This window comes from Coloeus monedula, assembly GCF_965178545.1.
Source record: "Coloeus monedula genome assembly, chromosome: 14".
Taxonomy (NCBI): Eukaryota; Metazoa; Chordata; class Aves; order Passeriformes; family Corvidae; genus Coloeus; species Coloeus monedula.
The window spans coordinates 14,803,401-14,828,225 of NC_138794.1; the positions used below are offsets into that span (position 1 = coordinate 14,803,401).

At 37.5% G+C, this 24,825-nt stretch overlaps 1 protein-coding gene across 3 annotated transcripts in view; it reads right to left on the bottom strand.

Annotated features, from left to right (window-relative positions):
• The window catches only part of THSD4 (thrombospondin type 1 domain containing 4), a 244,065-nt gene that overhangs the window by 82,440 nt on the left and 136,800 nt on the right, over window positions 1-24,825 (bottom strand). Inside the window, exon 1 of one of the 3 annotated variants that reach the window (XM_082290826.1) lies at window positions 11,311-11,463. The exons of the other annotated variants lie outside the window; for them this stretch is intronic. Within the exon in view, the coding sequence (XP_082146952.1) occupies window positions 11,311-11,382 (72 nt within the window). The 5' untranslated portion in view covers window positions 11,383-11,463. Of the gene's footprint in view, window positions 1-11,310; window positions 11,464-24,825 lie in introns of those variants that run through there. 3 annotated transcript variants of the gene reach the window in all.

A 24,825-nucleotide genomic window follows, 5' to 3' on the forward strand; every position in this document is an offset into this window, starting at 1 on the left:
GAAACAGGAACTTGGATATCCTTACCCACAAGGACAATTCTAATCTTCTATTCCAACATGACTATTAAAGCTTCTATTTATTTTTTTCTGTCTAGACAAAACAGTAAAAATACCAGGAAGAAAATTTAATTACATTTTTTAGAGCTTCAAGGACATGAAATTTAGTTTGATTCCTGACCAGAAATGATAAGGTTTCCGCAGTTCCCATTTTATCTGAAGAGGTTCGACAAATCCCTAGTAGAAACCAATCTAAAGGATAGATATAAAAATAGAAAAATAAAGCCAAAATCCAAGAAAACCACAGCCACCCAACTGTTAAAGCAATCCAGACATGCATGTGATCATGTTGTACAACTGGTGATGTGACCTCACGAACTGTGGTGTGTAGTTTGGGCTTTATGAAGCCTCCAAGGACACACACCAAGCCTGAAATCCACTACAAATGGTGTCAACTGAGGAGCAATACTACATTACATTTGCTATCTGGAGGATGCCATAAAATACAACTAAAATTAGCAGTTCATGTTCACTTGTCTCAGGGACACAATAAATACAAGAGCGCATCAAGGACACTTTGTCAATAACAAGTCATAGAAGAATGATTAAAAAACACTTTTCTTTGTCTGATTCAAGAAGTATTTTCAAAATTGAATGTTCTGATGAAAAAAAAGAGACCACAAAGAGACTCAATGATTACATTTATATGTACATGTGAATACACTGGTAAGCACCACTGTCATCTTCGGAAGCAGACAAGCAGAAGTGTCTCAGGGGTCTGCAATTATCAGCTAATTATTGTATAATTATTTCAGATTGGATAAAAAATTAACTACCTCTTCATATCTCTAAGTTTGATAATTCAGTGAGTGAATAACGTACTAAAAGTGTAAGTGATCTCTGAGAGAAAGGCTTAAAATTCTCATAAACTCAAAGCAAATAATGGCAAATGTCATTATAAAAATTATATCATTAAAATGCAATTTAATAAATAAATACATAAAAATCAGAAACTTATTAAGCCATAGGACTTTTATGAATGAAAAAGGGACAGCACATCTGCTGAATTTTAGCACTATTCTAAAATTTAAAAGGTTTGCGCAGAGTTTAGTCAGCTGTTACTATTTTTAGAAATGTCCCACACCAGATGTTTTTTTCATTCCTTATGTTGCAGGATACCACATTTATTTCCAGATCCTCCCAACCAATGCACTTACAACTCAGCCATTGTACAGATATTTGTATAACGCACATAGGAAAATTTGCATCTAATCAAGGCAGCGGAATTTGGCTAATGACATCTTTCCTAAATCCTCAGTTGCTGAGATCAAAACACGAATAATGACAGTTTAAAATCAGTGACAATTTGGCTTTCATCATCTTCATCTGAGCCAAGACTTCACCTTGACATTCCCAGTGCTGATCCTCCACTTGCTTCCCTGCAATGTCTCCCTAATGAAGTCTGCAGTAGTTTCCACAAGGCTGATTGTTTTTCAGGTCATTTCCTTACTTTCCTTGGCCAAATCCTCTCAAAGCAAACAATGTTTTAACAGCATTCACTTCTTACTTTCTAAAATATTGCCAAACTGTTTATGATGAAGTAGAAATTTCCTTCTGACTTGAAGCAGAAGTATTAGCATTTTCTAGCAACATTTGTTTGTTATCCAAGAACTAACTTGTTTTACAGGAAGATGTGAAGTTGTGCAAATTTTAACTTGCTCACTAGGTATTCCCAGCCTTCTGTTCAACAGAGGGAAGAACCCAAAACTTGAAACTTGAGTGAGAACAGTGCTATAGTACTATTAACATTGAAATTCATGCTTGCAAAGTTCTCTAGTGTTTATTCTTCCCTAAAATAGAGCTTCACCAGGTCCTTAATGCTTATTTAGCAGCCAGAAACAGCTGCAGATGTTAACTTTTGATCTCATCTGCTCTCAATCAATTCTTAAAATGAACGGCTGCATATACAGCTGGAGCTACACCAACTGCCATTCTTTCCAAGGACTAATGGACTTCTGTGCATCAATACTGACTTCTGACAACATGGAAAAATGTATTAGATTTTTTCAAGTAACTCCCAGTTTTTCAGTACACCAAATGTCTTATAAACAGATATTTGCAGATTCTTCTTTCCTAAAATTGCCTTTGGGAAATTCATAAAAGAATTAGATGGCTCATTTGTCACAAGCAGAATATACTGCAGCGAGAACAACAAAACTGAAACATGCCAAATGAATCAATGTATCTACTACTAAAGCAAAAATGATGGACAGGAAAAGCCCCCACTTAAGAAATAACATTTATTAACACCTTTAACATAGTGTGACAGTTAGGTAATTTGTTAGGAGTAAGAACAAAGAAGAAATTAGAACTGTACTTGAGAGGTCCCTTTAAAGCCTCTCAGTATTGACATAGCTAGGTGAAGGGAAGCTAGTACCTCTAAAATTGAGACTACTAAACTTTTTAATTTCTTCTGAACAAGTCACTATGACAGTTTACCTTAAACTGAATTCTGAGCATGGTTTTACTTAGTTATTAACTGTTTTTACATGGTTAGAAACCCATTTCTATGATTACAAATAAAGCATCATGACATTAGTTGTCATTCCTAATATTTCCCACTCTCATCTGAAAATTAGAAGTGGTGGTCATTCAGAAAGAAAAGGCAGGACACAAGCCAGCCTCTGCTAACGTGGTCTTAACTAGAGATAATTCCCAATAGCCACACTGTGACAGCTGAATGCACTAGATGTTTTCTTACCTCCACTATCACAATGGTCTGATGCTGGAATTACTTATCATTTTGCTTTGCTTTAGCTTTGTTCATTTCCTGAACCATAATAAAGCAGCTGAAGAAATATTTCTGTTTCTTGTGTAGATCATTCTTAATTATTGGTTTCTTTGGTAATGCATTGTTCATCCCAGAGCCATTATATCACCAACAGCCAAGCACCTCATCAAATGTAACCGGTTATGAGCATTTGGTATATGCTCCAACCAGGGATCCTCAGCATAACACTGAAGAGTTAACCTTGAAATACTGAAGAATCACCTGAGTACTCAAAATTCTCAAAAGGATGAGATGCAGTCACATAGCAAATGACACCATAACCACCTCATGTCACGAGCAGAGTACATGTGTGCAGCCCTTAATGGCACGGCCACTATGCACCCATCACCTCTGTGTCACCTGGGCACTATGCACCCATCACTTTGTCTCTTCAGTTTCTCCACAGCACGAAGAGAACCTGTGCCTGAGCTTCTCACTATCAAAATATATAAGGAAATGTTTAATGAAATTGTCTTCACTTCAACAGATTGGCTTCAACAAGATAATTCTGCCACTTCAGCAGGAATTTTCCATTTAATAAGGAAATAAGAAAAGTTATTTACATAGTTATTCTGTGTCCTTGTGCTTTTCTAGAGGATACTGGCTCATAGTTAACAACACCAAAACATTTGGTGCCCCTGGCTAGAATACTTCACTATCACCTGCTCGTTCGAGCACTAAATAAATCTCAGTTTTCAAGTACTTACAAGCAAGAGTCCAGCACGTGTTTCAGACATTCTGTTCATGTACAGACGTTAATATACCCTCCACACACCAAATGTTATCAAATGTGGCTTTGTTGTCTCTGCAGTAGTTGCTTAAAGCTCATCTGAAATGTATAGTGGAATAGCTACATTAAGAGAAACATGAGATCTTTCCTCAAAGGGGGTGATTTCTTATGGTAAATCTATTAACTGTTTGGGATCAAAATGCAGCATTTCCACATGCTTTTACCATTGCTCCTATAATTGCAATTTCTGAGACGCAAGGAGGCAATTTTATATTAAATACCAAGCTTCCTACTACTATATTATCACCTACCTGTGACGATATTAGTCAGCACCTCCTCAAAAAAGTTTTTAAAAAATCTTTTAATTTTGATTAAAAATCTGAATAACAAAAGGATTTGTCTTCAAGTCAAAAGTATTTAAGGATTTATTCCCATCATCATGACATTTTGGGAAGAAATCTCATGAAAAATGGAACTAAACATTATGCTTCAGTCAAAAAGCAGCTATGCTTGGAGAATTAATTTATTGACTCCTAATTCACCTCCTTTTCCTGTGACTGCCAAATAGGTGGGAGTGGAAATTTGTCAAAAACTTCTGTCTCTTGATGAAACTTTCCTCACAACCCACATGCTGGGAAAATAATACCTGTAACCCATGAAGAAACAGATCAACAGCTTCAGGCAATGACATACACAGGCAAACCTTTAATTTAATACTCTCTCATGCTTCACTTTCATGTGTCTCGTTTAGCAGGGCTCTTTAAAGAGAAGCATGTAGGTGCTGTCAGTGATATAATTGCTGTGTTGGTGCCCTTGGGTCCTTACACACCAGTGAATGATGCTTGATCCCTGCTGCTGTCCTTTTGGCTGCCATGAACAGCAAGTGATACTGAAGGAAAAATGGAGAAAGCCACAGATCAAGTAAGGACAGGAATATGTGTCACATACCAGTCCCCTTCTACCCACTGTCTTTCAACCATGCATTGAAAATTTGCTTTATGTTCCTGATGGCTGCACAACTGCCCCCAACTCTTGACTCAGAGGCTCTGAGCAACAGCTCAGTGAGCACTGGCAGTAACCCACCTACAGCAGTGTGTCTCCAGGAAAGCTAGTAGCAAAATTCCGTTTTGACTTTTAACAGCAGAGCATTTGTTTAGTTACTCAGCACAGCCTCTTTTGTGTGCCAGGTCTCCCTTCCAGAAAGGCTGGGGAATTCTAATAATCAACTTGTTTCCCTAAAATGGGTACATCATCCACCAGCAGAATGTAACAGTGCTGTAACAAAATGCAAGATAATCTCACAGGCTTGGGGGAGCGGGAAGTGGTTTAAGAAGTGATATTACTTAAAGGCAACCACCAGGAGTTTACAAGAATTTCCATTCTTTTAATTAAAGATTTTATGAGCCTTGGAACACATTCCTGTGCCCTATTATACATGAGAGCCCTTAAAAATTCAGAGCCTTATAACATTGCCATAAAGAGATAGGAAAACCAAAGAAGTCTTTAGAAGAAAAACCTATTTATACAATGACTGTTATGATTTACAAAACAATTAGAGGGACTTAATTAGAGGGACTTATTTTACTTACTATATCTTTATTCCCTCCTTTTCTGTTGTTTGTGAATACCTTTCAATACATCCTAATATTAACTACCTGCCTTCTAAATCCATTGCTCCATTTATATGCTCAGCATGTTTGGAAAAAATATTAAAATCCTCAGAAAATGAGTTAAACTCACTATGCCAGAAGAAAAAGCATTTACATTATAATGATAAAAATACATTCATTAGAATTCAATTTTAAGAGAATTATTACTTCAAAAATCAAAGGTGGAAAAAAATTAAGCAAATCAAAAGAATGGAAACTGATAATGAAATATGATTAGGAAAGTATTTTGTAAACTTTTAGTTTCTAGGGAAAATAGTATTTCCAGGTGTAAAATTAATGGCAAATTCATTTAAACATGTGTCTATCTAATAAGTAATCCAACAAGTTTCTGGAACAGCTTTCCAGAAAATGGTCTATGAACCATGTCTCAGAAACAAATTAGCTCATCCATCACATGTAACCATTTCTTTGGTAATGACTTAATGAATTTAGCTTAACTATGCTAGGACTGAGCATGATGCTGTAATTACTGTGGGAATTACTGTAGCCTTCAATCCATCTTTTAGATGTTTATGGCATGGAACAAGAAGCTCAGCATAGCCTGAATCAGAGCCCAAAGCCAAAAAACTTCGGATCTAGAGAGCCATTAGGGAAATATCCTTACAGACTTTGGTCAGTACACACCACTCTGCTGGGATCGCAGTCCTGTCTTTCCCACAAGAATAGGCACAGATACACCATACAGGAAGAAATAATGCCATACAGAAATCCTGAGAACAAAATTGGAAGAACATTTATTCCCCCTAATCACATAGGATAAAAGAACACAGTTTTGAGTCATTTCGCTAGAATGTAATTAACTCTAAACTGAACATTCTACTACACTAAGTTTACACCAGAGTTTTCAAAGCAAACCAGGGTGGTACTACTAATACTGCAGTTGAGACAGACAACAAAGCTGGGGAGAGTGAGGCAAGAATGTCAGAGGTCAAATAAACATGTACTGTGGTACTTACCCCAATACATAGAGCACATTCTTATAATTTGTCCAAGGCTGTGGATATTTACTTGACAGAATTATTTTTCAACTATGGTATGTCTCACTTTCAGACGTTTTACTGGTGAAGTCAGCAGTTACTACCATATGTAAACTACCATCTCCCTTTTCTAATCAGGTAATTTTAAAGTAAATCCAAAAAACTTTCTTTTATATATGCTTAATAAATAAATGGTTCAATCCCTCCTTAGTTACCAGGCCACAAATGTTCTCAAACATTCTCATGCTTCATAAACAGAAGGGTTAAGGGTGATGTTTTTATGGGAAAGCAACAGTCAAGGTGACGTATCAATTTCTCAGGAGAATCAGTGGAAATCCTATTAACCTTGGCTTGCAGATGGAAATACTCAGGTACAGAGATGAGGAATTATTTTTGTCCGTACGTCAGTGGGAGAAATTATGATTTCTTATATTCCGGCCCTGTGGAAGTCAGAGATGGAAATGCTTGTTTTACTGGGCCACATCATGAGCTCCCTGCCCATGACTGAAGGTGTGGCATCAGCTAAACTCGAGCCTGGTGACTGAGCAGACATGGCTTAACTAGTTCATTTTCTGGCCACACAAAGTTTCTTTGACACGGTGCTTGGATACAAAACCATTCATGTGCTAGAAAGGCTGATTTTTCAAGCATATATAAAGGGCATTCTTACTGATAACATTTTGAGCCTCCAAATTGTATTTTACCTTTGTGGCCCAGGAATTTGTAAGCAACAGCTGTGTAACAGCAGTACCTCATAGGACTATCAAAACGATAAAAAAATTGAAGATGACAAAATCCACAGACACAACAGTAATTATGGCCATGACAATATGGCTGGTAAAGTAAAGCTGAATGCAATAAATGAAGACCACCAACAGTCATGCAGCATTGCCATGTTCATTCTCCACACTGCCCTTTCACAGAGGTGCCCAAAACTGCATTAGCTGCAGCACGTGTAAACTGCTGGTGAATTGTCTCCCTGCCTCTTCACAAGCGTACACGCCAGCGTCCACATGCGCATCAGGTCTGACCATGGGACACTGGAAGATTCCACTGAGTAAGGTCACAAATTTTACTCCAGTAGGTCTCAGGAAAGAGAGTTCCTCCTTGAGAAGAGAATAGCCTGTCAAGAGACAGTGTCAAAAGAGCCATGATCTCAAGGTGTTTGGGGTCTTTTGTGTTTTTTTTTTTTCGTGTTTTTCCTTCTTGCTTGAACAAGATCAACAAGGGAGAGCACCATTCATATTGTACCACATGGAAATAAGCAATGACACTGGGATGAACACTGAGATGTTTCTTGCAATGGGTTGCATTTGTACAGTGGGGACTGTGACACCTGAACCTGTTCAGAACTGAATGATCTTTTAAAATACTGACAAGTTCACTTTGCCTCTCTGGTTCTTGTGGACAAACTACACACTGCAGAGAGGCCAACCAGTGTGGATGTGGAAATGAACAGGAGCTCATGGCAGTAAGGTCCCTCTGCACTCCTGTCTGTTTATTCCTGGTCTTGGGACACTGTGTAGAACAACTACTCCATGCACTGGCCCATAAGCCACAGATCAGAACCAGCAGTGTCTGTAGCATACCAAGATTCTCACTCAGAGTTGCTCAGGCTCCCTTTACTCATTTTAGCGGGTGGAGTGCAATTTTTTCACCCTCTTTATGCCCAAATTCCAAAGGGAAGCATTTCACATCTGTGAAATTTATTTATAATAAAAATATATTAAAACAACTCTTGAGGACACTGTTTAGTACCTTCTACACTTCATGCTGAACTACTTAATGAAGAAAGCTGAACAGCATGTAGTATTCAATACTCTTAAGCTAAATAGTATCTATATATTAAAACTTTTGCTTCTATAAACAGCTTGATTAACGTAGCAAAACATGCTGTTATCTGAACAACCACTATTCAAGAACTGAAAATAATTAGGCGGTAAATCTTAAAACCCATTCCTATTCACTTAAACATGCTGAAAGTTCTGTGTTTATATCGTGTATTTTGATGATTAGTCAGATTATGATTACTTATCACATTAAAATACAGATCAAATCAACATTGAAGTTATATGTGAGGCCCTTTGTCCCCACATTTTGTCAGCTAGACTGAATCTTTTTAAACACTAATAGAAAACAATTCAAACCATTCAAGAATGGTACAATTGGGTTTTGCTTTATTGCTGAGAAGGCCAGGCTGGTGACTTTGGAACATTTGCATAGCTTCTCTGACACCTGTACTGAGGGAGATAGGAGATTGATTATGGTCAATTTGTATGGGATTAAAGAAGCTACTAAAATGGGAGAATTCACTTGAATTCTCAAGGAACGTGAAATTCTCTTCTCAAATGCAAACCTCTGTCAAGTACACTGAGAAAAGAGTATTTAAAAGGCTACCTCCTTGTGGGTGAAGAATAATAATAGGCTTAGGAATAACTGAAAATACAGGGATGTGCTATTACTCAGGAAAACTCCCTACTTGCTCAAAGATTTCTCAAGCCCAATGTATCTAGTCAAACCAAAAATTTTCATGCTAGAGCTGATTCCTAACCACCAAATTAAAGAAGTGAGAAGGAGGGAACCTTGATTAAGTACTGTTTTGCTAGGAGTTCAGCATGTTCATTTCCTAAGAAGCACACACACACAGACTTTGGGCTTGGCCATACAAATGCAGTACAAGTTGCAAATCTATACAACCTTATTTCCTTCCTGGATGGAAAAGTGATGCAATGCAGTTTCACTGACTTCATGCCAAGTCATGCCTTAAATCAGCAACAAATGAGAAGCAGAACATAATCATACACACATCAGAACAAGTGTTAGGGGTTCCTTAAGAACTAGATGGGAAAAAAGGTAATACTTGAATTTTTGTTATTTTCTGTTTCTTGAACAGCTAAAAGTTCTGCAGCATTAAAATACAGAAAAAAACAAACTGGCAAGAAAAGCAACTTCCCATTGACTTTATAATCTATCAAAAACTGACAGTTTTATGAGCAGAACTTTTAAAAATACATTCCTATAAATCAACTAAAATATTCAGAGAAGTATACAAAACAGTTCAAAGGAGCACAAAACAACAATTCAGGTTCCTTTAAAAAATGGCTTCTCACTTATTTTCTCTGTCTTCAATTCACTGTCAACCACAGGAAAAATCTTTACCGAGTAATTTCCTAGAGAAATAATATTTATGTAGCCAAGGTTCTGCAGCTGGAGCAGGGAAATGCACAAGATTATCGGGTGGTCTCTTACAATACAGGACAAAGTAAAATTATATTAATAACAGTAGACACAGTATATTTTGTATTATGAAATTTCCAAAATTAGCCATATGAACATAATAAAGGCGAAAATTTCTCACTACCTATGCTAAAACCTACAACCTAAAATTCACTGATAAAGCAACAGGCCAATTTTTTATGTTCTGTCTGCTGTATTAGCTGAAAACCTAAGAACAGTCCAGTTTAAAGTACTTGGCATATGGATCACAGTGCTAAAACATTCCACACTGCACATTTACAGCAGAAATTAATTTCCAGGTAAGAACACAGCATTGCTTTTATTTCACTTGCTAATGAGGATAATTGGCAGGCAACACTGCTGCTGCTCTAGATTTGTTCTTTATATGGATCTCTGAAGACCACATGTGCATGCAGTGGTGACAGAAATATTTTCCATATGAGCCACCACAGATTTTAAGGTCTCTCAGTCTGAACAAGGTGAGCCCATCTATCATTTTCTGTGCTCAATAACAATCAACCAGGAAGTTAAAAACTTCTGTGACAACTAGAGGGCAATGATCAGCTTCCAGTTGCTCTGATCATCAAACCATTTAAATTTGTTGAGACTCTGCTGAAAACTTTTCCCTGCTTTAACTAGATCAAAGGCAGCACAAGATTTCATTAAGAGACATTTTCTTGAATCAAAGCTGTTACAGATTCTCTTACTAAAACACCCTGAAAGCAAAATAAAATTTATTTCTGTATGAGCTACAGAGAGTGTCAACCACACGCTGTTGGACAAGGTGTTTTTTCCAGTTCACTTCCACCTTTACCAGGGAAAGTAATTGATCTGGACTTCATTAGGCTACTACTAAGTTATGACAGGACTAACAAAAGACAAAGCTCTAAAGATTAATCACTGTTTTCAGAAGATTTACTTAAGGAAGGCATATTTATGGAACAAAATTATCCAATTCCTTTAAAATGCATCCCATTCCAGGTAGAGCAAGGGAGAATGAGTATCAAACGTGTTTTCTGCTAGTAATTTCAATAGATGGAATATTTTGTATCTAATACTACCACGCCTGCTGAATTATTCTCTAAATGGCAAAAAAAATAGCTTAAAACTTCTGCTTTGGCATGAAATGAGTACGTGATGACAAACTGCTCTGATGAGGACAAAAATCTGGAAAATGGCTCTTCATAAATCAAGTAGCAATTTTTTAAAGCACAGAAAAAGCTGTTCTATTCCCCTGTTCAAGAGTTAGGAATTAGGGATACTAGGAATGCATAAAGTCCCTCTTTAATAATATGATATACATTTTTCAAAAAATCAAGTTCTTTCTGCCCTGCCCCAGACTAAACATTACATGTATTTGCACAAAAAGAGTGTTATTAAAGTAATGAAGCCTGGAGTTTTTACATGCTCACATCCCCAAAATGTATCCTGTGTAAAAACTTTTTCACTAGCGCACATTTTTTGCAGAAAATATGAACAAAACGCTACCATCTACTGCTGCAGAGTATCATATTTCTCCGTATGTTAGTAAAGAAAAATTCACAAATTAGTCATCTCTCACAGAAAGCGTATTGTATACCAAATCCAGAGAAGTTAAGTTTCAAACTAGTCTCCTTTAGTACCTTTCAGCTTTTGAAAAGAAAAAAAAAAAACCACAACCAAACAAACCCAAAGCAACAGCAAAAAAGCAAACAGAAATCCCCCAAACAAAACAAACCCCCAAAACTAAACCGAAGCAAAAGCTTTTTACACAACACAAACAATACAATTCTAAAACGTCTAACAGCATAAAAATCATTCACGTCCATCTTAACAGATATGAAGAAAATGCAACTGTGACAAGACGGTTTTTGACAAGACTTTGCTTACCTCACCCCCAGGTCTTGCTAACACTGCTGTTTGAAAGCAGAGCAACGTTAGTATCAGGTAGCTGACAAACATTATTACCCAAAGTTAGAGCTACCCTGGAGGAGCAAACCCTCTGCCAAGTACTAACAGCTAGCAGATGCACTTGTGTCTCAGGATCACAGCCCTGAGCTCTTGTAGGTACGAGTCTGTCTCCCTCTCCCCCTTTCTCTCGCACTCACGGTCCGACCAGGAGCTTTGCTCTCAGCCACTGCTCTGAAGACAACTGGTAAGTTGATCTCTTCATGTAATGACTTCTCCCTGCTGGGGGAGGGGGCTCGGTCAGCACTGAGCTGGGGGGCTGCAGTCAGTATGAAGCGAAGAAGGGGAGGGACAGAAATGGTCACTGCCAAGTTATGCATCTGCTGTGATTCATGGAACAAGCTAAACGGTAACCTTTAATGCACGAGGAGCTTTGGCAAAGCATTATTGACTTAGGCAGGCATGATTGGAGAAACAGGCTAAAGCTGCCGCAAGAGATGCCTGTTGATGGTTAGATGGCATGTGCTACTTAAAGGTACAGCACCTCCTTTTATTAACAAGTTTATAATACATAAATCGTAAATTAAAATCTAACCAGGAAGCAGCCTGTGGCCTTACAGTGAGCCCTACACCAGCACTATCCTGCAGCCCAAATGCCCTGATCCTGCCAGGGCTGGTCAGAACCTGATGGGTCTCAGCCCTGGCCCCAGTGCAACAGCCAGGGGAACCCAAGTACCCATTCGCTCGCTAGAATGTCACAACTGCTTCCTGAAATGGACCTCCTTCCTTTAGGATAATCCTGGAGTAGGATATGGATGCAATCTCTCTTTCATTTGTATATTATAGCTGAAGAAAAGAAATTTTGACTTGTAACAATCCAACCCATCAAATAACCTGCTTTGACTAAGCGAGCAGAAGTGCAAGCCTTTCTTAAAGTTCCAACTCCTGAAGCCAAGAAAACACACTATATTCTCATCTTTCATGTAAATACATACTTCTTATCCTTACGGTTCCAGGGGAAAATCTCAAAAATATAACCCAAGAATAACCTGCTCTCCTATGTCAGACAGTAAACCACATGAACTCACAATATAGGTACTTGAAAATATCTCAACATTTTAGGAGGCAGGAAGTAAAAATGTTGGTGAAATTGAGAAGAACACCATTACTAAGTATTATATTTCTTTTTGTAATTTGGTGAGCTTTGTATACACAGCTGAATATGTCAGACTCCTCAGGCTATTTTTAAACTAACTTTACCAACTATTTTTTTTCTCTCCTTTGAGAGGTGAAAGATAAAATAGTCTTCCTCAGAACTGCAATTAATTACAGTCAAACTCCCAAAGCAGTATAGAACATCAGCATTCTCACTGCTGCTAAAAGTCCAGATTCTGCTCTATTTGCATTTGGATATCTGGTTCTCCAGCAAGGTAAAATCTGACCTCTATTAATTAGACATCATTGTCACTGTACCTTTTCCCTCTCAGTTCTTTCCTTTTACAGACTCCCACTACTGTCCATAAAGATCCCCTAACCTGACTCACAGTGCTGTGAGTGTTCCACACCCACAGAAAAGCCTGCCCTTTTTTAGCCTCTCAAATCAGCAGACCACCTTTCATGGGCCAACCTTTTCTTCCCCATTGACACACAGCCTTGCAGTGCTGTGGTTCTGACAGCACCACTGTGGTACCTGCGAGCACCGTATTCAGCGAGGGCACGCCAGGGAGGAAGCCCTGCAGTGCAGGGGGATCTCAATGGCATGAGAATCCTCTTCAGATTACTCCCCTTGAGGGAGCAGTACAAGCTTAAGAAGATTTAAGTAGCCAGAATGAAAGTTTCAGTATGGAGCTCGAGTGGTTCTTCCAAGTGACCTGAATGATCACAGGCGGTCAGCCATGGACTGGTAAGTGTGGTGACTGACAGCCAAATCTGCAGCTTTTGGAAACTTGACATGGTAACATTAATGGTACTTTCTGACAAAAATCATCGAGAACTCTCCATTACTATATTGTTCTCAAAAATACAACACCTCCCTTCAAGACCTACAGTAAAAAAGTATTTTCTCCCCTTTTAAGGCAAGCTGAAGGTTTGCAGATTATACTGTGGTGCTGACAGCTAAATGCAGAGCTGCCATTACAGGTACTTTGTACACTGGTTGCCTATGGCAAAGTCTTCAGACTAAAAATGTAAAGCCAAATAAACTTAAGGAAATTTTCCATCAAAACCCTATCAGGAAGCCAATCTGTCCTTCCGTAATTTTTTTTGAAATATCTAGATGTACCACAAAAGGAAAAAGGACCGGGAGCAATCTGCCAACTAAACCGGAGTTCAAAACACTTCCAACAGAAGAGCTCCAACTATGATACTTTGAAAATAGATTCAGTGCTTGAGAAAGTTTTAAAAGAACACACCATTTCAAACTGCAGTGTGTAACAATAACTCCAGTGACGAAAGCTCCTTCATGCAGATTGACTACTGCTTCCATAAAATTAAACTCTGTCTTGTTGTGCTGTTCTTCACAAAGTGAACTAGTTTTTGTGAATGAATTTATGGCACTGGCACAATATTGCCAATCTTCTCTTCTTTAATGGCAAAAAAGCAAATTTAAGAAACTGAAGAGTAACTGTGATTTTAGTCTCCTCTCTGCTGATCATTCCAGGTAGCAGTACATTTTCTGCAAATAATGAACAGCCTTACTGAAGTCTAACTGAGTATTGTTACGACGAATTTCTGAGCACAGAAAACTGTACTACATTCCCATTTAATAGGTCATGTAACTAATTCTTTCCATATGCATTTTATTTTTCCTCTGTGAAAAATACAGGCAGAATACCCTGAATTTCAGAAGCTGGTGCTCTGTTCTCCATATTAGGACAGGAGATCTGTTGATACCTGCTCCTGTGCCTTCAAGCTTTATCCCACTGAACTGGATGGAATTGTGCTGGTTCACATGCACAAGCACAGTCCTTCTTTGCAGCACAGAGCAACTTGATACTTAACACTATGCCAAACTTGCACTGCTGCAACCAAGATCAGAACTTCTTTGCAAACCTCAACAATCGCTACACTGGAGATTACAAAATAGAAAAAATAGAAATACATAGAATATAGAATAGAAAAACAGAAAAAAATCAGTTTATGACTGATGAGCTATTTCAGACATGAAGTTGTGCAGTAGCAGATAGAGAAACCAAAATACCTTGCAACAGTAAAATGGAAGAAATAAGATGTCTGTAATTTCAACATAGAAACACCCTTGCTTTTACTTAGAAACATAGCAGAAATAATAGCGTAACTATTTTAGGTATATAATTGAGATAGAAAATCCAAAATTATAATTTAAAAAAAAGAAAAACAAAAACCAGAAAAAGCCATCAGAATCTTTTGGGGAAAAGTTCCTATCTATTATTCTCAGAAATAAAAATACACAAAACAAAAAAAGACCTTTGGACAGTACAGTCCTTATTAAGGAAGTACTGACATTCATCTGTGAAAAAATTAACTGTCAGTCTCAAGGGGTTTGTAAATATCATTTAGTTTATGAAGTTTGCTTAGTACCTTCCACCTGAGGCAACTGCAGTTGAATTTCAAACAAGGACAAGTTTGTTAGACTTACCAAAAGTATCACAGCTACTGCTTTCTGCTAAAGGTGTATTAGCTTAGAAAATTGACCGAATTCTGAATATAGAAGTAATAATTATAGAAAACACAAGTTAAAACAAGCTTTTTAGACCTCCTTTCTACTTCCTACAGCCTCAATGTTTGTAGAACTTAACTCTCCAACACTTAGAGCAAGATAACATGGAGGATAACTACGTATTTCAGGTTGAGTTACTTTAGAACAAGACAATGACAATTTCTGTGCATTTTGAAATATTATTACATACAATTGAAAATAATTACTCTAATTCATGTTTTGTCACTACAGGTGCAACATCAATGCCACTGAATTTGCTCAGCTGAAGCACCTAAACCAATTAACTATTTAAAAGTAAGATGAAGGCCAAAACAAATTTGCTGCTACAGCATAACCAACAAGCCCTTTAACTTGTTTTTTAAAACAAGTACTTAAAATAGCATTAATTTACTTTGGACAGACACCATCTTCCAGGAATCACTAACAGGAAAAGCAGTAGACGCTGCATATTCTACTACTATTTAAGAAAAGGTGTTAGGTTTTTATTTCAGTGTTCCATGTAAAAATTTAACAGAGGAGGAAAAGGCTGAATGTACAAGAAATTCAGTACAAATTACATGATCAAGTGGAAAATCTAATGTGCTTTGGTTTTATTTAATTGGTCATTTTTTCCAGTTGGTGATCTACAGGTTACTTAAAAAAACAAGGAAGAGAGAGAAATTTTATGTTGATGAAGTCATGTGAAAGATGGCTGCCATATTTATAGCTGTCAGATAGGCACTTCCAATCATTACCTCATTTCATTTTTTCCGGGAAGCATTCCTTTCTGACTTAATTATTCAGATGTATTAAGGTTAGAATAAATTACTGCTGTCCTTTAGCCTGAACTACTGAAAGACACTGGCCACAACATTTCTTAAAATTTCTTCTGTGAGGTTATTATTTTTTTTTTTTATTTTATTTTTAAAATAATGTTCACGTTAAATTAAACACGTGAAATAAAGAAGTCTCTCTTGCCACATTATGTTTGTCTGAGCAGACAGGCAATTTAAACTGTAGAAAGAATGCATTTTCCTTGAAGAGAAAACAGTGTACTGAGAAGGATAGATGCAGAAAAATGCCTTTCCTTACCCTACCTTCTTGGATTCAGGAAATACTGCAGCCGAACCACTAAGGGCTTTCTTTACCCCAGTGCAGGCGTATACATCCACTCCCCTGGATTCTGCATTTCACTGGCAGACACGGTGATGAGAGAGGGCAAGGGATTCTCTCCTATCCTCTGCCTTCTACAGCTAAAGCAGTTCTTGCTAATGCAGTCCTTTTGAAAGAGCCACAATCACAATGAATCTGCATTTCAGTAGCTCTGTTTCTTATGGACCAGTAACAGATGAAATCACAATAGGTACAAGAAGGACAAGGAGTACTTGGACTTTTATAAATGCCATTGAACAAAACCAAACCCACACAGCTTGGGGAGGAAGACAGAGTGTGAGCTATGATTGCAGCCTGAGGGTTAAGTTTATGGAGCCCTAGGAAGGGAAGCCCAGATGTGGAGCACCTTGGAGGAAACAAGTCCCAGAGCCTCACACATATTTCACTGCACCTCAGCATTCTTTCTTGGTTGAAGTTTTAACTCAATTTAGTATATGAAATACTAACACTTTCCCAAGTAACTACAAAAGTAAATAACTTTTATTTGTACCTTTTGCTCAATTTTTTTTGTTAGGAAAGCAGCTGACTTCACTCAATTTCTTGTGCAAAGAAGCATTTAAGGGGGTACCTATGTCGCTAAACCTGAAATATTGATTGGCTACCAGAATACTCCATTGCATGGGGCAGCATGTCTTCTTACATAATGAAGCTGGATATTTACCTCTTGATCTGTATGTCTAATAATTTTTTGATTCCACTGTATAGTTATGGAAAAGACAAAGGGTGGTTGTGCAAAAATGCTCTTTAAGGAGTTTTTAATAAATTATTCCATACAGTCACTTCGTGTCCTGACTAATACTTTTATCAGTTAACTACTTTCCAACTTAACTTTCAACTTCTGTTCCTGCTTATTTCCCTTCCTAAACTGCACAATCCTCATTTTTCCACTTGTTTGTCATCTAAAGTCACTCCAAGTTCTGACTTCTTCTGTATTTCTCATCTTTCTCTTTTGTGAGGAAATACAGGTCAGTTTAGAAAGTACACACGATAAAAAAGGTATTATGACTCCTGTGAAAACAGCATTACAAAGCAAGTTTCAAACATTGGTATATACTTAGGTCAGCCCAGAGTAGGTTACAACACTGGAAGTCTGTCAGTTCCTTCCATAGTAACAAGCTACCTTCATGATCATCCCCTTTTCTCCTCTTAAAGCCATGGTACTGGCAGTGCATGGTGCTTTTAAACTACACTCAAGCCTTGAGAAGGAAATCTGAGCATTTCCTTCCTCTTCTTGATTCCTTAAAGCTAAAACCTTTGATTACAAAGCCAGACTTTACTGAGAAGGTCCAACTTCAAAGAGCTAAATATTAACCTCAAATTGATTTATCATCTTGAAACTTTTTTTCGGTACTAAATCTATTATTTCTCCTTTCTGGCATTACAGTGTGCTAGAGGGAGGAAAGGACCTTTGGTTATCACCTGCCCCGGGCTGGGCTAGAATGTGTATTTTTCATGGCCATATTCCAATTTTCTGTATTTTGATGATAGAATTCTGGTTTATATCCCAAGTTCTGAGAGCACCTCTGCCTCCCCAGACAGTAGTTGCATAGTGCAAGTAGAATAAGACGACATTTATGAGGCATTCCTTCCTCTGACCAACACTACATTTTGACTACAGAGCAAGTGGACACCATTCTTTGAACTTCTCATTTTTATGACTACCATTCATCTTGTGACAAAAATTTTTATTTCTGCATTTGTTAATCAATGTCTTTGTTTTCCTAATAAGGCATTAAGATTAAGATAGCACCATATTCTGGTTCTCCTCACACTTAAACTTTGAAATTCTTTTCTTAAGTATTTTCATAACACATTATTCAACATTATTCATGCTGTCTTCTTCCTCTTCCTAGACACAAAAGAGTGGTGAAACCAAAAGGAAAAGAGTTCTTTGATGGATCCTATTTAATCTCCTTTTCTGTATGCATAAAAAAAGAGACACATATTTCTAGAAAACTACCTCTCATCACCCAAGTTTCACATAAGGCATTTGGATCTGTGTTTCCTGTTGAAGTGTGGCAAATGAACAGCCACTAAAAATAGGACCCAAAGGAAAAGCAGGGCTTACCCTTTAAAATATTTGAACCCGTTCCTTCACAACTACCACAAAGCTGGAATAAACCTATACTTGGTACCAGTGCTATAACTGGACATTTTACCTAAAAGAAGAAATGAGACTAAGTCTGTTGGCCCATTAAAAAAATAAATCCCCTTGCAAAATTCTAAATAATCTGTAACTACATCAAATTAATTATAAATTATACAAATAATGCATATCTATGTCCTATGAAAAGTAAGCCCTCCTCCTAGATAAAACAATCTAAATGTAAGTCTGAATCAGGATATTTTCAAATCTTTCACTTCTTCATGACAGATAAATGTTGATACTTCTAATTCTACATGTAGAAAGTAATTTAAAGATAAAACAAGGTCTGGATCATGTAAGTATACTTGTTTTAATTATAAAACCAAATAAACAGAGAAGTACAAAAAAAAAAAAAAAGTACTAAATGGCATAACACAATAGGCCACGACCTACTCCATGAATCCTCTTATGAGGACAGGATTATAAAGGAGAGTCTCCTCAGATCCAAAACTAAAAACTTGGAAACTAGATTTTTGTGGTAACACCCATTTTCCCAAGTGTCCAGCTGGCAAATGACAGCTACCTTAAACATGCCATCATAAAATGATGAGAACAAGCTGTCTCCAAGAGAAAACAAATCAGTTAGGACTGTGAATGTAATAGTAATTTTCAGTTTTGCTTGGAAACATTCTTGAAATTCTTTCAGAAGAAAAAGCCCTGGTAGAACATGTTTTCCTGCATATACATTCCCTGACCTGTTACTTTCTACATTGTTAAAAATCTCAAAGCAATAATGATTTTCTTTGAAGAAACAACTTTGAAGATCACTGTGAGTCCTTCCCAGGAGCAGATCAAGTGTAGTACGTGCTAGGCCAATATGCAGATAGGAACTGTGTAAAAATCATTATGGTAAAATCTACTTTTGCAAGAAATCAGCATGACCTCCTGCCAACTAAGGATGAAAAGAAAGCTCTGCAAAAGCTGGCTGATATTTTTCATGCTTACTGCTATACTAGAGCAATAAAACAGTATCAGCCACCTTCAAAAACTGTCAGGGAGCAGTGACAGCTGCTCCCTAAAGGGATGGGGAGCCATGTGTCAGCACCAACAAGGGCAGCAAGGCAGGTGCTGTCACTGCTCAGGACTCCGTCCACTGCCACTGCAAGACGGAGGAGGGCAGATCCAGGGAGGGCAGTCAGGGTCAAACAAGTCTCTAGTGCCAAGGCAGGACCACGGCCAAGCCAAGCACACAGTCCACAGAGCAGGGTGCAGACCAGCAGGGTCCTGGCTGGGGGCATACATGGCTGAGGCTGAGCCACACAGAGGCTGCCTCCAAGGCAACTCAAGCAGGGACTGGAGGCCCAGGGCTGAATTTAAATGTGGCTACTGGTGCCATGAGTACCACGGTAAGACTGGTCAGAGCCACTAAGGCTGATTAGCATAATCAGAGCCCTGAACATCTGTGCCTAGGCCAAAATTCCTATTTGTATAAAGGGCCAGCAGTAGCAGAAATCAACCAAGCAAAAGAAAGAAGGTAAGAGATTGTATCTGGCAGCTGATAAAGTCTTGAAATAGAGGTAACCTCAGAAAGAGTCAGTACTGCACGTACCACACACACTAATTAGGGGACAGGACTAGAGCAGCATTCCATTGAACAAAAGAAAGTCAACATCCCAGCAGGAGTCATACAGCTGGAGAACCAGAGCCAAGGACAACCCTGCAGCACAGGCACCTCTGTTCTCTGATGTCACAGAGGTACTGAACCACAGCCTACTTAAGATCCAAAGGATGAACAGACAAAATCTTGGAAGACTTGTATCATGATCCAATTGTATTTTTTATAGTATATAGGAATACCCAGCTTCTAGCCTCTTCTGACAGGAATAAAAAAGGCAAACAGCTGTCTTGTTGCCAAAGGAAATGTGTATGTTTGACTGAAGACTTGGGATTTAATTGCAGTGCTGGTCAAAATGCACTGGATTAAACACTCATCCAGAATCCAGATACAGGAAGAAAGAGGAGGAAGATTTCCAAAGTAATTTCATTACACATCCCAGTTAACCTGAAGTGAGCAGAGAGAACTAATCTCATAATACTGTAGCCTACACTTTGGGCAGCAAGCACATCTCAACTTTTCCCATCTAGTTATGCAACTCCTGAGTCAAAGATGCAATTATTCCTTCCCATACATCTCTCCATATTCTGTTTTATTCCATCTTCCCAATTCACCATCTCTACCAACAGGACTGTCTGATCTCAGCATACTGACTGCCTCTAATGCATTGCAAATTAAAAGAATTAACAGCAGCCTAGGTCAAAATCTACCCCGTTCATAGACTAAAGGCTCATTTTTCATCACTGGGGGTCCATGCCAGGTCAAAACCACACAGCACCAGCAGATCAGTTACACTGCTGGTGCAAATTAGGTACAAATTAGAAGCGTAGCTGCAGTGCAAGAACAAGGCTTCTCTTTCTCTGCAGATGTGTAACATATAAAAATGAACAAACTCTTTTTAATTAAAGAGAAACTACATCTTTATTGCCTTGATAAAAACAAAATCCTGGGGAATCTGGTTGTTACACAATAGATTTTTTTTTGACAGTTTATTTTATAAATGTGCTTGCTTTCAACGTAATCCCATTAAACACCTGTTGCCCATTAGAACCAAATGAACCATCAGTGTATGTGGAGTCTTCCAGCTGTCTGGACTCTGGACAGTGGTCCCACGTGATTATAAGCTTGGGAAGCACACAGGTAGAGCAGATACATGGACTTCAATTCATTTTTCTAGGTGTCTTTCAAGTACACACACCATTTATGAAGAGAAAATGACCAATTCTGCATGGCTGATTTCTGCTACACAGGAAATTGGAACCATATAGCTACAAATTATATTAAATTTGGGGCTACATGTCATGTGTATGAATTCTGAAAATTCATATGCAGCTCAAACTAGATAAGGAGCATCTTAAAACAATAATGCATTATTGTGTCTCAAATATTTCATTTATCACTGGATCAGCAACTCACAAAACTGATAAATACTTGAATAAACAGCTGATGATGAGTCTCTGGGTACCCAGAGTACATCCAGTATAATTTAACTTGAAATTTCCCTTCCTGAAGCCAACAACTGAAACAAGTTCAGTACTGTCAAATTTTCTCATGGTACCAAGGACTTGTCTAAATTCAGGCACACTTCTCTACTATATAAGGAGAAGAGTCAAGCCCAAAATGACTGCATGAAATTGTTTGGTACTCTGAAAACTTTTCTTAAGAAGTTACTTAGCATACCAGTTTATTTTTAAGCAGTTATATATAATTATTAACCCTTGATATAGTAAAGCCTATAGATATAGATATAGATATATAAATTAAAACCATCAGTATACAGTGCAAAATCTCTACATAATGGCACAAGATCTGGAAATACTATTTGCTGGTAATGGGGTGTAAACAAATCTAGTAGGAACACTAAGAAAAAAATTACTCCTTAAAAGGTCACCTAGAACAAAGAAAGTGAGGAAACATTCTCTATGTGTATTTTGAAAGACACAAATGGTGCTGATTACTTTATCCCCATACTCAGACTGTCTACGTGGGTTAAAGCTAGCAATAATACCAGTTCTAATCTTAAAGGCCCGTGGAGAGACATAAAACCAGACTGTTTGAGAAATCTGGTTGTAAAAGCACATCTATGCAGCCAACACCATCACATGGCTGGAAAACAATCAGAATTCCAACAAGAAGCAAGTGAATAAAACCCACAGAAAATTCCTTCATTGTGGGAGGAAGATTTCCTTTGGAAGATTTCCTGCACAGTTCCAAGTCTCTTCAATACAATAATTTCATATTTGTGTGGAGCATGGCTCAAATAATTTTTCAACAATGTTTCAGGGAACGCTTCCTCACAATGAGCTCTACCTCAATGAATATACCGGTTATTTTTTAGGTACAGATCCACGTGCTAGCTCATGCCCAGTGTCAGAGTACTCACCAGGTACTTATTCGCCTGGGGATACCAGTGTTAGAACCTTGCCAGCCCATTGGTAGCATACCTGGTTTATATTTGATTTGCCTTTTCACATGTATTTTGCAAACTGTTCATCACAGCTGGTTTAGATAATCTGTCATGGGATTCATGCAAGCATCTGAAACAATTACAAAATTAAGATTTTTTTTTTTAAATTAAAAATATATTTTTATCTCATCTTTAATTTTTTATCTGCTTGTAGTTTTTTGGGGTTTGCCATGATGCTGGACAGCTGCATGGAGAATGAAAGCACACAGATACATAAATTCCCCAAATGACAAATAAGCACATGAATCCAGCCACCATTTCCACACTGGCAGTTTTTTCTATTTCAGTTTGCATATTTGTCATTACTTGTTTTAGAAACAAGCTCACAATTAAGTATGGTCATTTTATCCCTTTCCAAGAAAACACCAAATAAAAAGCAATGATAAGGTTTTCAGCATCTGTTCTTAACCACAAACATCCAAATAATGTTTTGAACTGCTGGGTCTAGAATATTGTTTTTCTCTCAAGCTTGCAAAGTAAGTAACTGTTTTATAGTGCCTTAGTTAATTTATATTTAATCAGAAAAGTTGGGGTTGATTGGAAACTGCTTCTCTTTAAATCTCAAGTAACCACTTCTTTCATTTTTCTAATGTGACACACAGATTTTTTCCATTTTTTTACTGAAAAGAAGTGATATTCTTCTCTCTTATGAATGATTTTATAGGTAACAGTTTGCAGTGCAAAATCGTGCACAATATGCTAGACCAGAAGTCTAATTCATACAAAATATGTAATGTTTCAAATTTCTAAACACATTATGTGCAAGTGGATCAAGACAACACTTTAGTATACATGCTAAAATGTGGTGGTAAATGGCATTAAACAAATTCAATCTGCCATGGAACCCTAATGACTACTCATCCAAAGCCAAAATAGACAAAGAATTAAATCAAGCATTACTCTTTGAATGAAAATATTTATTATTAAGTATTACCATGGAATACTACACGTTTATCTTAAAAAAGCTTTTAAAATCTCATTCCTAGGACATGTAATATATTGTAACTTATCAATACCTTTTGCAACCTAGAGACACTAAAGAAAGTGTTTGGTAAAGACTGGATTTCAAGTTGTAACCTTTCTTTCTAGAAAAAAACTTGACTTCTTCCTTTCCTCTTAAAAACTTCCACTGTGAAGGATTCAAAGTCAGATACTGTATTTAGTTCTAGTAAATATTCTCATATCCTTATCTAGAAGAACAATATATTTAAGATAAAAGTTTTCTAGAAATCCCTATGCAAGATCACCTATTATATGCATTACTAGGTAGAGCATAGTCAACTTCCGAGGGTATTTTAGAAGATTACCAATTAGGCCCCTCAGTACTTCTGTCCTACAACCCTAATATTTTCAACCCTAATATTTTCAATCACTGCCTTTAAATCAGTGTAGGAGCCACAGACTATTCCCTTCATTGTGGAGAAAAATACAGGACACATCCATAATTCCCCATCTAAGCTTCATGCTATTCACTGCCAAGGTGGTTTGGCAAGCAGGGAAGATATTTCAAAGGAAAACATATAGGGCCTCACTCAGTCATATTAATGCTCCTTCACATTCCTCTTGCAATATTATTCTGCCCATAAGGCTTATTTAAGTACAAGAACATCTTTGGCAAAGCAAGGTTTTCAAAACAGAAACCCGCATGGAGAATCCAAGAGCAGTACTTAAGTTTTCACCTTCACACAATAGCCATATTACAAAAACAACTTGTACTTACATGGGAACACAGAGTGATTGATAGGTTTAGATTTGAAATCAAATAGAGCTTTCCCAGCAAATTTCAAAACTAAGAAAGTGTGCTGATGTCACCTGCTCATTTTGCATAAAAATCAGAAGAGAAAAGAAAAAATCCCTACAGAAATATACAAGCCAATATTCCACAGCAGCACCACAAAGGGTAACTCTAGACTAAAAAGCCTGTTTTTTTAATTGGACACAATAGTGGGGAAGCAAGGACTGTCCAGTATATGGCTGAAAAAAATTAACACAGACATCCCTACCTTACAAATGTCTTCTCTAACCATGTTTATGTTATGAGTAGTCCAACACATTGTTTTAATTGGAAGAATATATAGGGTTTTAATCCAGAAGACATCCCCATTATGCTTAATTTAACATTCCTCTTCCAAACTGAAAACCAGCTAGACAGTTCCATCAGTTACAGGATGGTGCATCTTACACTTGAAGGGACAAAGGAAATCATCAGAAGTGTGATTCTGAAAAAAGTGCTGAAAGCAAAATCCCTTCTTGCATTTAAGCAACTAAGAATTTGAAGTCAAACTCATCAATGTAATTCCTAAAGCACAAGGAGAAAAGACAGCTAACAGTTGCTCTGCAATGACTGTTACTAGTTTATCAGATGTGATCAGCTGACCACTGAAAAGTTTTGAAAAATTATTTTAAGGTAGCTTTGTTTTTACTTGGGTTAGAGTAAGACTACGGAGAACATTTTTGCAAGAGTCAAACCCTTGAACGTA